The sequence below is a fragment of the Mercenaria mercenaria genome, chromosome 9 (assembly GCF_021730395.1).
Source record: "Mercenaria mercenaria strain notata chromosome 9, MADL_Memer_1, whole genome shotgun sequence".
NCBI lineage: Eukaryota > Metazoa > Mollusca > Bivalvia > Venerida > Veneridae > Mercenaria > Mercenaria mercenaria.
In genome coordinates this window covers 23,827,346-23,841,687 of record NC_069369.1, presented here as the reverse complement: position 1 = coordinate 23,841,687, position 14,342 = coordinate 23,827,346, and the positions used below count along the sequence as shown (strand labels likewise).

General features: G+C 34.0%; 1 protein-coding gene across 7 annotated transcripts in view; it reads left to right on the top strand.

Annotated features, from left to right (window-relative positions):
• LOC123546721 (rho GTPase-activating protein 19-like) overlaps nt 1-8,850 on the top strand; it is a 37,402-nt gene extending 28,552 nt beyond the window's left edge. For all 7 annotated transcript variants that reach the window (XM_053551028.1, XM_053551029.1, XM_053551030.1 and 4 more), the window contains 8 exons: nt 2,182-2,415; nt 3,390-3,479; nt 3,792-4,001; nt 5,413-5,633; nt 5,920-6,129; nt 6,405-6,650; nt 6,981-7,139; nt 7,496-8,850. In XM_053551028.1, coding sequence (XP_053407003.1) covers nt 2,190-2,415; nt 3,390-3,479; nt 3,792-4,001; nt 5,413-5,633; nt 5,920-6,129; nt 6,405-6,650; nt 6,981-7,139; nt 7,496-7,837 — 1,704 coding nt within the window. In that variant the 5' untranslated portion in view covers nt 2,182-2,189 and the 3' untranslated portion in view covers nt 7,838-8,850. The remainder of the gene's footprint in view (nt 1-2,181; nt 2,416-3,389; nt 3,480-3,791; nt 4,002-5,412; nt 5,634-5,919; nt 6,130-6,404; nt 6,651-6,980; nt 7,140-7,495) is intronic.
• Nucleotides 8,851-14,342: the final 5,492 nt, after the last annotated feature.

Below are 14,342 nucleotides of genomic sequence, written 5' to 3'. Positions count from 1 at the left end.
TCTAATAAAAACTTGAAAAGCCAAACTGTATGAACATGGAGAATCTTTTTCATGATTCTAAAAATAATCTTTAAAAAATCTATAAATCTATGTTAAGATCTCCTATAACAAACAGGAGTGATTTGATTAATAATAAAATTAAATTTTGTATTTTCTGAGACTATGAATTATTTTCCTTTAAATTATTGCATTCTACTCACCTGTACATCAACTGTATTAAATGCAAAAAAAAATACAAGTGTCATATTTTAACTATCTATGTTATGATAATTTAGCATTTAATTTTATTGACCATAAATTAGTTAATCATTTATGTAAAGTGCCATAAAATTGCCCCCCTGTCTAGTCTGTGTCCCATCCATTGTCTCACACATTAGCTAATTGTCAATTCATGTAATTACCTGGCCAGACAGACAGACACACTTGCAGACAGTAAATTGTGTATCTTTTAATTGGCACTATTGTCAACTTAAATTTTTCTGAATTGCTTCTATTGTTTTCGTTAATTGGCATTTAAGAATAAGTGTGCCTAGTGATAATTGGAAGAAATTAAGTATTTCCCCAGAAAATGTATATAAACTTCAAAGTACCTATGTTCTTTACTTCATTCTTTAAGAAAACACTGAACAAGCATTTACATTTATAATCTCAATTGTGTCAATTAAAAAGCAGGAGAACTTAATTTATTAACTATTGTTTGAGTAAAATCTATCAAACTTTGATCAAAAAATCATTGTTTCACCATTTGCAGTTTTGAGTGGAAATCTGTTGTTTGACAATTAGTGCTTAATTGTGTTAAAACATTTGGCAGATTGTGCTTGAATTTGTAACTTTATATATAAAAATTTGTGCCAATAATCTTCAGTATGGTTTGTACACCAAATAAATCAGTGAACAATAGTGCTAATATTACAAAATACAATAAAATGAAGGAGAAATATTCATCTGTGAGGCCCTGCACCTTAAGTCTTAACCTTAAGGCTTTGTCTATCTGTAAGTTACCTTTATTATTTTATTTTTTTATATCTTGTAATTTCTGTTTCAGTAGAAGTCTATAATTATGTGTAACTGTTGTTTTTACATTTCTACTAAAATATTCTTAAATCCAAGAAAGAAAATTGTGTGGAATAAGAGTTCTCATATACAAATTTAGTAATAATATATGAACAAATTAGAATAAGTGAAATGTACATGTTAGAGCTACTGTGTAAAATATTTTGCCTGGTTTTCATAATCTCTGAACTAAATTCTGCTTGCCCTATCTTGTTTTGTATGTAAAGTAAATTTAATGAAGCTCAGGCTGGAAGTTATTACAAAATAATATCTTGATCAACATCAAAAGGGTAAAAACCGTGTGATGTAATGATTTAACAATGTGATTGTATTCCACACCAATCTGATGAACTCAGTTGGCTTCCACACCTCAGCAGTATACTGCTTCTTTTTTCTGTCTTCTTATCTAACCATTGTTAGCACAAAATCATAGTGCCTTTGTCCAAATTTAATTAATATATCATAGTTCACAATAGGATGCAATAGGGAATTAATTAGGATGCTTTGTAAGCAATCAACAGGGGGTCTTTTTTGGATCACATGTGCTGTGAGACTTTGACAGTTTGTACATCTCTTGGGGGAATATGACTTTCATTAAAACTACTTCAAATCATTGGCTAACTGTGATAAATTCTGGTCATGTGACCTTGGCATATGACTTGACATGATTTGTGATCAGACTGTCTGTTTACTGTGATGTATGTATGTAAAAGTTCATCAGATATTCACCATGCATGATAATGATGGAAATGAAGAAGTGAATTTAATGGATTTAAGCATAATTTCAATATACACTATAAAGTGTTTAGCCAGGGGTAAGATATATAAAATTTTGAGGATGAAATTTTATTTTCTACCCTTTAAACTAAAACACACGAAGATAGTTCTTAAAACATTTTAGGAATGTAATTTTCAAACAGAATGGCTTGGAGTTTACAACTGGATGTCTATGACAGAATTCATCGAAATAAAAAAACATGACTTTAGTACTGCTAGGGAGACTGGCAAATTAATTGAACTTTTGTGGTTGATACAATAATAAATTGTACCAAGTGAAAATTAGAGAAATAAATTTAAAATTGAATTAAAGACGACACAGGCTTTATGGATTTATTTTTCTATTTTTAGCCAATGACATGTCTGCGCCAGATGTTCGTCGCAGCCAGACAGAAGCGGAGAAGAATGTGAACAGACTGCGTAACTGTATGCCTGAGAAGTTGATGACATTTTGTAAAATGCACCTCTCGTTCCTACTAGAACTCGATGGTAGCAAGCTGGAAGAGATGTTTATGGAGTCGTCCAGTGTCGACTGTAACGCCAACAAGAAGAAAAATGCCACACCATTCTCCACTAAGAAAAAAGGTAAAAAAAACATTAGGAAACCAAGTGTGATTTACTCAGTTGAGAATTCAGAGCCTCCACAATGTTAGAATTGAATCATATATTGTTGTGTGGTGATCTATTTTGGATATGAAAGGACTATTTGTTCAGTTTTCTCCTGGTCAAACAAGACAGTTGCTTTGGGGTATATCCTTTATTTCATCAAGTAGATGGTAAATAAATAAGACAATGGCACAGCAAATATTATCAATTGATAAAGGGATTATGTTATCTGTAGCTTATCAATACAATTGTATGGAAAAGTAATCCTGTTATCCCAGTTATATAACAGTAATTCATTCAATAAATTGTCCCATTTTGTCCTTCCTGGATTCCCTCTGTGACATTGTAATCCACCCTCATGATTAGGTGCTTTTATTGGGGTTCTTGTTAACACCTTCCCTCTATCAAAGAGATAACTCAAGTGCTTGATTGCGCAATAGATAGCTAGCTATTGCCTCACTTCACTGTTGAACAAATATTGACTGAAATCAAGCCAGGGTTTCATCTAAATGCAACATAAACAAATTTAGAAGTCTACAGAGGAAACAAAATTTAGAACCTGATAAAAATCTATGCTGTTATCTCATTATTCATTTTATTACACATGAAAACAGCAATTAAACATTGGGTTAAACAAACAGCAAAAGAAATTTTATTGAGTAAAAACAATCAAACTGGACATTTTACAACCCAGGTGTTCAGCTGATAGCCATGGAAATGACCATTGGAGTTTCCAAAAGCCTGATTTCATGCAATTAATGATAACTGTTATCTTAGGTAAAACAATCCAGTCAAGGAATGGTTGATAAGAATATTTGAAATTTTGAAAGAGATGTCAAAATTAATATCTTAAGATTTGAACAATTCATATTAAGTTCTGGAAAGTTTTGTCAAAATCTTCTGAAATTAATCAGGATAAAAAGTTATCATACTTTACATTTGGAATATTTCAGATCGTACTAGTGGTCCGGTCACTGCTCCGCTGTCGAAGGAAGTTGTGTCCTGTATGTATAAGCTGATCAGTTACCTTCAGAAGACTGAGAGTAAGTATTATGACATTTTAGAAAAAAAGAAGTGAAAATTTAAATTTTAAACATTATTCCATAAAATAAATGAAATAGCAAAGAAAAATAAACTATGCAATCCCACATTTTGTAAGATTTAAATGTCTTATATTTTAAAAGATTTCTTAAAAACCGAAAAACTGAAAAAATGTCGGGTTTATTGAAGATAATTACTAGATTAGCATCTATACTTGATTTCTGCTTGAAAAACAACAAAAGAAAAGAAAATTTGAAAGCTATTTTTGTTAATTATGAATAATTTATTTAACAAAATCTTTTCTGTCATTTTAGATTTGAAGACTGAGGGTTTGTTCCGTAAGACTGGTAATGTTACTCGCCAACGCCTCCTGAAGGAGTGGATCCACCAGGGTGCAGAGCTGAACTTGAATGACGGTACATTCTCCCCACACGATGTTGCCACTGTCCTGAAACAGCTACTTAGTGACCTCCCTGAACCCCTGCTTACCCAGAAACACTTCGAGGCCCATCAGCAAATTGTTGGTAAGTGGTGAAAAAGTTCATGTCTTCCAATTTCATAATTGTCTGAACGTATACTGTCAGTATGATATACTGCATGTATGTAGTCAGTCATTGACCATTGAAGGAAAAAAGCAGCAAAATAGTATAATCTTCTTATCTATTTTTTAATGCTGAAAATTTTCATGATGTAAGTTCATTTTTAGCTCATCTGATTTTTTGAAAAAAAATGATGAGTTATTGTCATCACTTGAGCGGTTGTCGGCGTCGGCGTCGGCGTCGGCGTCTGCGTCGGCGTTGCCTGGTTAAGTTTTATGTTTAGGTCAGCTTTTCTCCTAAACTATCAAAGCTATTGCTTTGAAACTTGGAATACTTGTTCACCATCATAAGCTGACCCTGTATAGCAAGAAACATAACTCCATCTTGCTTTTTGCAAGATTTATGGCCCCTTTTGTACTTAGAAAATATCAGATTTCTTGGTTAAGTTTTATGTTTAGGTCAACTTTTCTCCTAAACTATCAAAGCTATTGCTTTGAAACTTGGAATACTTGTTCACCATCATAAGCAGACCCTGTACATCAAGAAACATAACTCCATCTTACTTTTTGCAAGAATTATTGCCCCTTTTGGACTTAGAAAATCAGTTTTCTTGGTTAAGTTTTATGTTTAGGTCAGCTTTTATCCTAAACTATCAAAGCTATTCCTTTAAAACTTGCAACACTTGTTCACCATCATAAGCTGACCCTGTACAGCAAGAAACATAACTCCATCCTGCTTTTTGCAAGATTTATGGCCCCTTTTGGACTTAGAAAATATCAGATTTCTTGGTTAAGTTTTATGTTTAGGTCAACTTTTTCTCTTAAACTATCGAAGCTATTGCTTTAAAACTTGCAACTCTTGTTCACCATCATAAGCTGACCCTGTACAGCAAGCAACATAACTCCATCCTGCTTTTTGCAATAATTATTGCCCTTTTTGGACTTAGAAAAATCATTTTCTTGGTTGAATATTATGTTTAAGTCAACTTTTCTCATAAACTATCAAAGCTATTGCTTTAAAACTTGCAACAGTTTTTCACCATCATAAGTGGACACTGTACATCAAGAAACATAACTCTATCCTGCTTTTTGCAAGAGTGATGGCCCTTTTTAGACTTAGAAAATCATGGATAGGACAATATTTCTATTATACAAAAAAAATCAGATGAGCGTCAGCACCCGCAAGGCGGTGCTCTTGTTAAAAGATCAGTCTCTTGATCAGTAGGAATGTTGAGAGTAAGTTAAATTAACATAAACATTTTCAAAGCAAAGAAAAAACTTGGATTAAAGCTTTGATTCATGTCAAAGATTAGATAAGAACACATTTGTGCTGTATGTGCAATGAATTTGAAACATAACATATCATGCAAATGTTTATAATTGTTTTTCATTTTCAGACATGTGTCGCCACTGTCAGTCAGAGAAAGAGAAGGCTCGCGCCGGTGAGAAGCAGTTGAAGGCCCTACAGTTGTTGATGTTGTTGTTGCCCAGAGAGAACGCCATCCTCCTCGAGTGTCTGTTTGACCTACTTCACAAAGCTGCCCACGTCTCTGAGAACAAGATGTCCACCAGTTCCCTCGGTGTTGTCTTCGCACCAAGCTTACTCTGCCCACGAAAGGTAAATAAAAGTGATATGAAATATAATGTTTGTAGTGGTTGTGAAGTATATTTCAGATATATATGTTTGATGAACATATTCTTTAATAACAGCAGCAATACAAAGCTGGGCTACCAGCAACAAAGTACTGGAATTTGCGATAATCAAACAGGAATACAGAAATTGCTTTTCATTAAAACAGTCTGATGATCACAGGCAATTCCTAATATCTAGAAAAGCTCATTATTAAGAATTGGAGTATGATGTTTGTGTACATGTGTTTACCTGTATTTTTATTGTGTTTCAGCTTACCCCAGAAGAGATGCACTCTGTATCGCCCGTGTTGAGCAAGGTCGTTGCAACCATGATTGAGAAAGCCCCGTCCCTGTTTGCCGTCCCTCGTGAGCTTGGTGATGATGTAGCCAACTTCTGGCGTGAGATGGAAGACCCTAACGTTGATGTTTTCACATGTGATAAGGAGAATGTCGACGACCATGCCAACATCCAGAAAGCTAAGGTAAAATGATGATGCATTTCTTTATTATGATAATCATAGCACTCTTCATGTAAACAAAAAAAAATTTCATTGTCTTAATAGTGTAAAAAAAGGTGTCTTAACAACTCCAAAGAATGTGAGTGATCTTCACTAATTAACTACAATTTACAAAACTTAAGTAAACAGAAAAATAAAGGAGTATCTTTATACAGTATAAGCAAACATTTGAAACATTTTTTGTAGCAGAGTGAAGAGGAAAATTTTAAATAGCAATTTTTCTATTTTGTTTTTTTCAGTATGGTAGCTCTAGTGCTGTGAACACAGTCCTGACCTTCGCTGAGAGGAAGTCCCCTGAAGAGTTTGACTCTGCCCAGGACACTCAGGTTGCTCTCGCCCAACTCTACGCCCACGTCCAGGCCATGCCCGAGTCGGCTAAGAAGAAGAAACTCCTGAAACAGTTCAACCGTGCCAGTGGTGTTCAGCCCAACAGTACTAAGAAGGGAAAGCACTCTCGCAGCCGTACGTTCGGGGAATCTCTCAAGGTAATTACAATTTTTAAAATAATAATTAAATAAAGCTTTTAGATGAAAGATTAAAGCATCTTTAACTTTCCTCTGCACAAAAGTACCATGTAAATATAATAGCTAAGCATAAGTTTTGTCACTAATGAAAAGTATAGAGTATTTTAAACCTTGGTAAAGCAAAGAAATTTCAGTATATGCACATTGTCTCTGTTTGGAGATCCACGGATTGAGTAAAACAATATTCAACAATATATAGTGCAAACCCTTCACTGTTATTATTTAGTATTATTTAGAATAATTATTTTATTCTGACAATTTGGCTTATGTTCTATTTATTGTCTTCTTCAGAAACACTTCCCAATCTTGTCGAGACACAAGTCCCGAGATGTGTGCGAGTCAGAGGACAGCGATGTGACATGGAGTATCACGAAACCCATCATGGTGGACGACAGCATTGCAAACATCTCGTACATGAAGACCCCTGACAACAGATATACTCCAGTACTGGTAAGCTAAATTTCTGAATCATTCATTAGGCATGGTGTAACCATGTAATCTAGTAATAAGAATATAAATTTTAAACACCAAGTTGAAACATTTTGTTTTTTGTTATACTCTGGTTGTGCCATTGCATGGTCAAATTTTCATTGAGTAGGAAAACTAATGTTTATTAGTTGAACAGTTTAATTTAGAAGTTATCTGTTTATATTTCAGACTGAGATAATTTGCTTTATAGTGGATTGTGTGTTTATGTTTTACTTGCTATAAGTGGTTCAGCTGAAATTGCTATTGAAATAAGTTTTCATTTGTTTAGGTCAAGTTGTAGACTTGTTCTCATGTGTTTTCCTTTTGTTCTTTAACAGAGACACAGTCCAGCTGTACATGTTGTAGACCTCGGTGCCTCCCCGTGTAACGTAAAACCCAAGAAACGCCTCAGCGACGAAAACATTGACAGCCAAGTGAAAAACTCCAAGATCCCACACATGGATGCCAGTGCTAGTTACCTCAGGCCCGCTACCCCCAAGAAAACACTCTTCCCCTCCACTCCAGCTGTTCAACGCCCAGTTGCCATGGTTTCACCTATTACACAGTCGGTTACCAAGATGCCAGAACTCACTAAGAAAGCAATCATGACCCCGAGATCACGCTTACCTATGTTAGTTTTACAGTCGCCCAACAAGTCTTACACGGAGAGTGTCTTGTAAAGTGATATATGCATATAGACTTGCATAACACAACAACCACAAAATGTGTTCAACTTGAAAAACACTACTCGTGCATTTTGATTTTTGTGATATGTGCATATAAACTTACATATTTTGACCACCACAAATGTGTTCAGTATTCAGGTACACGCTTTGGACATGTGTTTTCTGATCATGCCTGCGTTATTATGTGATTTGAAGTAAGAAGTGCAAATAAGATATATAAGTGTGTTAAACTTTCAAAGAAAGTGATTTGAACAAAGACTTAGTGTCAAACGAAATGTGCTGAATAATCCTATAGGGTATGGGATACTAACTTATATTGAAATGTATAGTGGTCTGATAGGCCATAGTGCTGTTAAAGAGTTGTGTTCCTGTTAAATGTTTGAGAGTTACACCATTTCTTGGTATTTTAAGATTTTTAGTTCTTGTAGAGGGTATGACCCAACATGAATGGAACCACATTCAGAACTTGGACAGTTAATTGCCTAGTCAGCTTTTTATGATACGTGAACATGCTTATTTATGTTTGTCTGTGTATATTTCATGTTGTTCTTCTTTTCTTACATTCCTACTGATTCTTACTTTGTGTTTTGTTCTGTATGTTTGTATTTGTCAACGTCTTACACTTCTATTTCTATATGTTTGTGTTCACAACATTTCATGCTTTTGATATCATACAGGAGTTAGTGAGGCATAAAATTAAGAAAACTTGCTGTTTGGTTTACCAGCTTTGAATGTGGTTTCAATTTCCGCTAAATACAGTATTTGTGTTCAGTTTTAAAACAAGTTCAGTTTTAACCTGTTTGGTTTTAGAACACGTTCAGTTTTAAAACATCTTTGAGCATTAATATTTTGAGTGTTTCTAGTTATATGTTTTTTTTCTGTTGTTATAGTGCTATACTTGTATTATAAATACAAATAATTAGTTTGGTGTTAAGAATTATGTAATATATGTATATAGATATAAATTCTTATGAGAGTATAACTATAAAATAAAAAAAAATATCTAAATAAAATACATGTTTTTGTTTCATATATTTCTTACTGAAAACAGAAAGGCATTGGTTCAGCATATACAGTAATACACTAAATTTGAGGTCCGAAAGCAACTTAAAATTCCCAAGTTAGCATGAGAGCAATATATCCATGTTAAAAGGAATTTGTTTTTTTTTTCATGCACCATAGTGCACCGTGTTACGCAGCAAAATTTTACTATTGGCAATAAAATAGACATCATTAAAATACTAAAGAAATTCAAAAAATCAAACTTAAAATTAATTATGTTTCCCACCACATAGTGGTGTGGGAGATATATTGATTTAATGCTGTCTGTGTCACAAATCTTGTCCGCGCTCTAAGTTGAACAGTTCTCATTTGATCTTCGCCAAACATTAACAAAATGTGTTTACCAATAAGTCCTGGGCTAAGTTCGATAACAACCCAATTCTCCCCAGGCACTTCAGAATTATGGCCCTTGCATTACCGAAAATTGGCCTTTTTATACCCCCACCAAACATGTTTGGTGAGTGGGGTGGCGGGGGTGCTATATTAGAGTCAGTTTTGTCCTGTCGCGTCCCGAAATCTATATCTCGGTTATTACTAAATGGATTCGATTCAAACTTACCACCCACATCATGTGACACAAGGTGCATAACTCTGACACCAGTTTTTCATGAATTATGCCCCCTTTTACTTCGAATTTAAGGAAAATTTTGATGCATTTTCACTATTTCTCAGTTATTACGAAATGCATTCGTTTCAGACTTGAAGATTTGTTCCAAATTATTACCCACACCATATGACACTAGGTGCATAACTCTTGCACCAATATTTCCTGAATTATGCCCCCTTTTTGCTTCATCCACCATTGGAGTCATTAAACACTCCCAGTGACAGTTCTTGACAGATTTAAATGTTTTTGGTACACAGGTGTAACATCATAAAATACAGGTAAAGTTCGACCTTGGCTACAAACCACCAATTTTATATGTAGTTATGGCCCTCCACACAGGTGTAACATCATAAAATACAGGTAAAGTTCGACTTTGGCTACAAACTACCAATTTTATATGTAGTTATGGCCCGTTACCAACTTAAAATTTGTCAAACTCATGGTTGCCGGACAATAACTCACAAAAGGTCTGACAGATTTATATACATCATAAAGTACAGGTCAAGTTCGATTTTTGCACCTTCTTGTGGCCATGTCTTACTTATGGTTGCCATTCGTCTGTGACAAGACCGTATTGTGGGGGTATTCGTCACTCCTGTGACAGTTCTAGTTACTCTTGTCCGCGTTTTAAGTTGAACAGTTCTTATTCCATCTTCACCAAACTTGAACAAAATGTGTTTGTCAATAAGTCCTCGGCCAAGTTCAATAACTAGCCAAATCGGCCCAGGCTTTTCAAAATTACGGCCCTTGAATTACCGAAAATCACTCTGTACACACTTTTCTGCGTTCAAAGTTGAACATTTCTCATCTGATCTTCACCAAACTTGAACAAAATGTGTTTGCCAATAAGTCCTCAGCCAAGTTCGATTACTAGCCAAATTGGCCTGGGCACTTCAGAATTATGGCCCTTGAGTTATCGAAAATCACTCTGTACACAGATGCCCGTGATACATGTATTGATGCATGGTTGACTCAGATACATAACTATTCAGATTATTATACAGTTGTTTGAAACATGGACTTTTCTTAAAAGCAGCTCTAGCTGTAAAGCTTGCATCGGCGTCATGTAAATTACAGCTACAAATCACAAAAGAATAGTGCTGTCTGTTTATTACCTCAGACATAAGTGATGGTGAAACCTTATAATTTTAAAGATTAACATAGAGGATATTTATTTCAGATCAAAGTATCATTCAGACAATGAGCACCAGTATGAAATATTTTCACAAGTGGCATAAGATTTCATGTTCACAAGTGAAAGATATTTTCATCTTGCACATAACACAAAAAAATTTTATACGCCCATCTGAAACACTGGACATAATATGTGGAAAATATTGTTGTCTGTTCAATACCTAAAGTATTTTGTATCGAAACTAAACTTAACTTAATGTGGGTATCTCTATGAAAACAGACCAAGTTCAATAACCAGCCAGTTTGGACAAAATCTCCAGAGTTATGGCTCTTGATTTACTCAAAATTGAAGGTGTCTACTCTCAAACTTAAGTAGCTCTTATGTTCACTTAACTTAGACACAATGGTATGCATAAGGGCATATCTGGAAAGTCCCGGTCAACCTTGAGTTATTGCTGCAGAATTACTAAAAATTGCATAATTTGACAGTGTCCGACTAATGACTTGGGCACTTCTTATCCAATGTTCTGTTAATGACTTGGGCACTTCTTATCCAATGTTCTGTTAACTTAAAATGTTTATAAGTATAAATGTATTATCTTGGCCAAGTTTGATAACCAGAAGAATAGTCCCAGTCACACTGGAGTTAAGGCCCTTGAATTAGTCCGAATTCAGAAAATTGACATAGTTTGTTGAATGAGTAGACTGTTCAAAAAGTCAAAAGTAATTTGCTGTAGAGGGAGTAGTAATTGACAGTTTGGAACTGTCATTTTAAAGAAATTTTGAGGCAATATGTAGTATCTTGTCTGTGAAAAATATGTTTTAAGATTTTACTGTAAAAATACACTTTTTGCTCTAAGTTTCCAATAATTAACTGAAAATGTAATAAAGAAAAAGTAATTTTAACTAAGACATGCTAAAGATCTGAAAAATAAATTGAAATACAAAGTCAGAACATGATTATATGATTTTTAGTTTAACAATGAAGTATATGGAGAATTATTCTGTTCATTCTTGCATCTGCAACCAGAGCCTGCTTTAAGTTCTGATGCACTTTCACAGTATCTCTGTTATTTCTTAAAGCAACATGCCTCCAGATTTGGTAAAAAAATAATCTTTCTTCCAAATTGAAGTTTGGTCATATTATGAACATTAGAATATGAATTTTTGTTTCTAAAATATTTTAAAAGTTCCAAATCAAGAAAAAAATATGACCGCGCCAGGAATAGAACCCCGGACCGCCGCGGCAATAAAGACATTTTCCCGTCGTTGTAACCAATAGCGCTATAGCTGAAGTAGTGAATAATTACTTCAAACTATAGATATTTATAATCGAGACAGTTTACCTAGAGTTAAAGCGTGACAAATGCTTTCCGATTTTCATCGTAAAAAATAGTAAAAACAGCAAATTCTCATGTGTTTCCGTAACATAAAGTTTGTCAGTAATTAAGTTTTAAAGCCTTCTTAAGAAATATATAGCATTTATTTCAAGATATCTAAAAAAATATATTTTTTTGTTGTTGTCGAACAATCTGGAGGCATGCTGCTTTAATGTATTAGCTTCATACTTGAAACAATTATTACTCATTATCACCCAGATCATATGACAAGGTCCATAACCGTTGCACCAAAATTTTTTGGAATTCTGTCCCCTTTTACTTAGAAGTTCAGGATAGAGTTTCAGTGTCCCTTCACTTTAATTGTGTTATAAAATACAGCCAAGAAAATGGACATAGCAAGGGGTCACCTGTGGTGACTGTTGGACAGCATCCACAATAGTTGTCAGCTCTCTAACTTGAACAGTTCTTATCCAAACTTAGTCACAATGTTTATGGGAATAATATGTCGGCCATGTTCACAAACCATATGCATTGGCTCTGCAGTTACGGCCCTTGAATTACTTAAAAAAACAACAACAAAAACTGACAAGTGTTCACTTGAGTAGTTCTTTTCCAAAACTCACCTAACTTTGTCCCAATGTTAATGGGCATATTATGTCAGACAAGTTTGATAGCCAGCCGTATAGTCTCAAACATTCAGGAATGAGATATGTAAATCAAATTTGGTAGCTTGCAGAAAGAGCAAGATTACTGCATCTTTTGGTGGGTAAAAATCACTATTATTTGAAATACAGAAAAAAAATGTTTTCACTCAATGACTTAGTTAAGGATGTGGTAACAAATTTTTGTTACTGCCTATAGGTATATTTAGCAGGCATTGATACCAAGGTCCAGTTACATTTTGGTTAATATCCAAGTCATGATAATTGAAAATAGAGTGGTTTTTATTTAACAACTGTTGTTCAGAATGAAACATGGCAAATTGGTAGCTTACAAAAGGCTTGGTTGATTTTTTGCATTGGTCAAGGTCAATATTACTAGAAATAGGAAAAAAAGTGTTTTTTTACCCAATACTTCTATACAGATAATAAGGTATTTTATGAAAAAGGGCATTTAGGTTCACTTAAGCCTTAAATGACCTACACATTTTGGAAAATTTCAAATTAATGATGTTTGAAATATTTATGTTTCTTCCAGAATGTTTACTTCTTCTGTACAGTCAAACCTGAACAGAGACCACCTGGCTCTAAAGACCACATGTTTTGTTCCCCATTTTTAGCTCCACTGTTTGGAGAATAGGGGTGCTATTATACCCTCCCTGGCATAGGCGTCGGTGTGAGCTTTCTTGGTTAAAGTTTTTCGGCAACCTTTGTTTTTCTGTCATATCTTTGTTACTATTGCTTATAACTTACTGTAACTTCACATTAACATTGTTCAGCATGCAAACAAAGTATGTGCAGGGACTGGGCCCATTATACCCAAGGTCAAGGTCACCAGGGTGTTATACTTGGGCTATTTTTATGGTTGAAGTTTTTCAGCAACTTTTGTTTTTCTGTCATATCTTTGTTACTATTACTTATGTCTTACTGTAACTTCACATAAACATTGGTCAGCATACAAACAAAGCATGTGCAGGGGCTGGGCCCATGATACCTTAGGTCAAGGTCACCAAGGTGTTATACTTTGGTTTTTTTTAAGGTTAAAGTTTTTCGGCAACCTTTGTACCTTTGTTTTTCTGTCATATCTTTGTTACTTTTGCTTATATCTTACTGTAACTTCACATTAACATTGTCCAGCATACAAACTAAGTATGTGCAGGGACTGGGCCCATTATACCCAAGGTCAAGGTCACCAAGGTGTTATACTTAGATTATTTTTAAGTTGTAAAGTTTTCCGGCAACCTTTGTTTCTCTGTCATATTATCTTTGTTACTAATTGCTTATATCTTACTTTAAATTCACATAAACATTGTCCAGCATACATATCTTTAGTCCTTTTAAAGATAATGATTTGAAATTACAAATATTTCTTTATTATCATCATCTGTATGTGTGTTTACAATCCCCATAACTCTTAATTGTATTTTTTACAGAATTATATGCCCCTTTCATACTTAAAGTTTTTTGGCAATCTTCGCTTTCTGGATATAACTTTGGAACAATATAAGATAATGACTTGAAACTTAAAATATACTAGTATCTTTATCATTATCATCTGCTATAATAATAAATAAAATAAATAAATAAAATAAAAATAAATAGAAATATAATTTGAGTTTAGCAAAGTCTTTATACTTTATGTGCATGTCACAGATCTTGTACTGTTTTTTCTAATATAATTTAATTCTATCAAAATA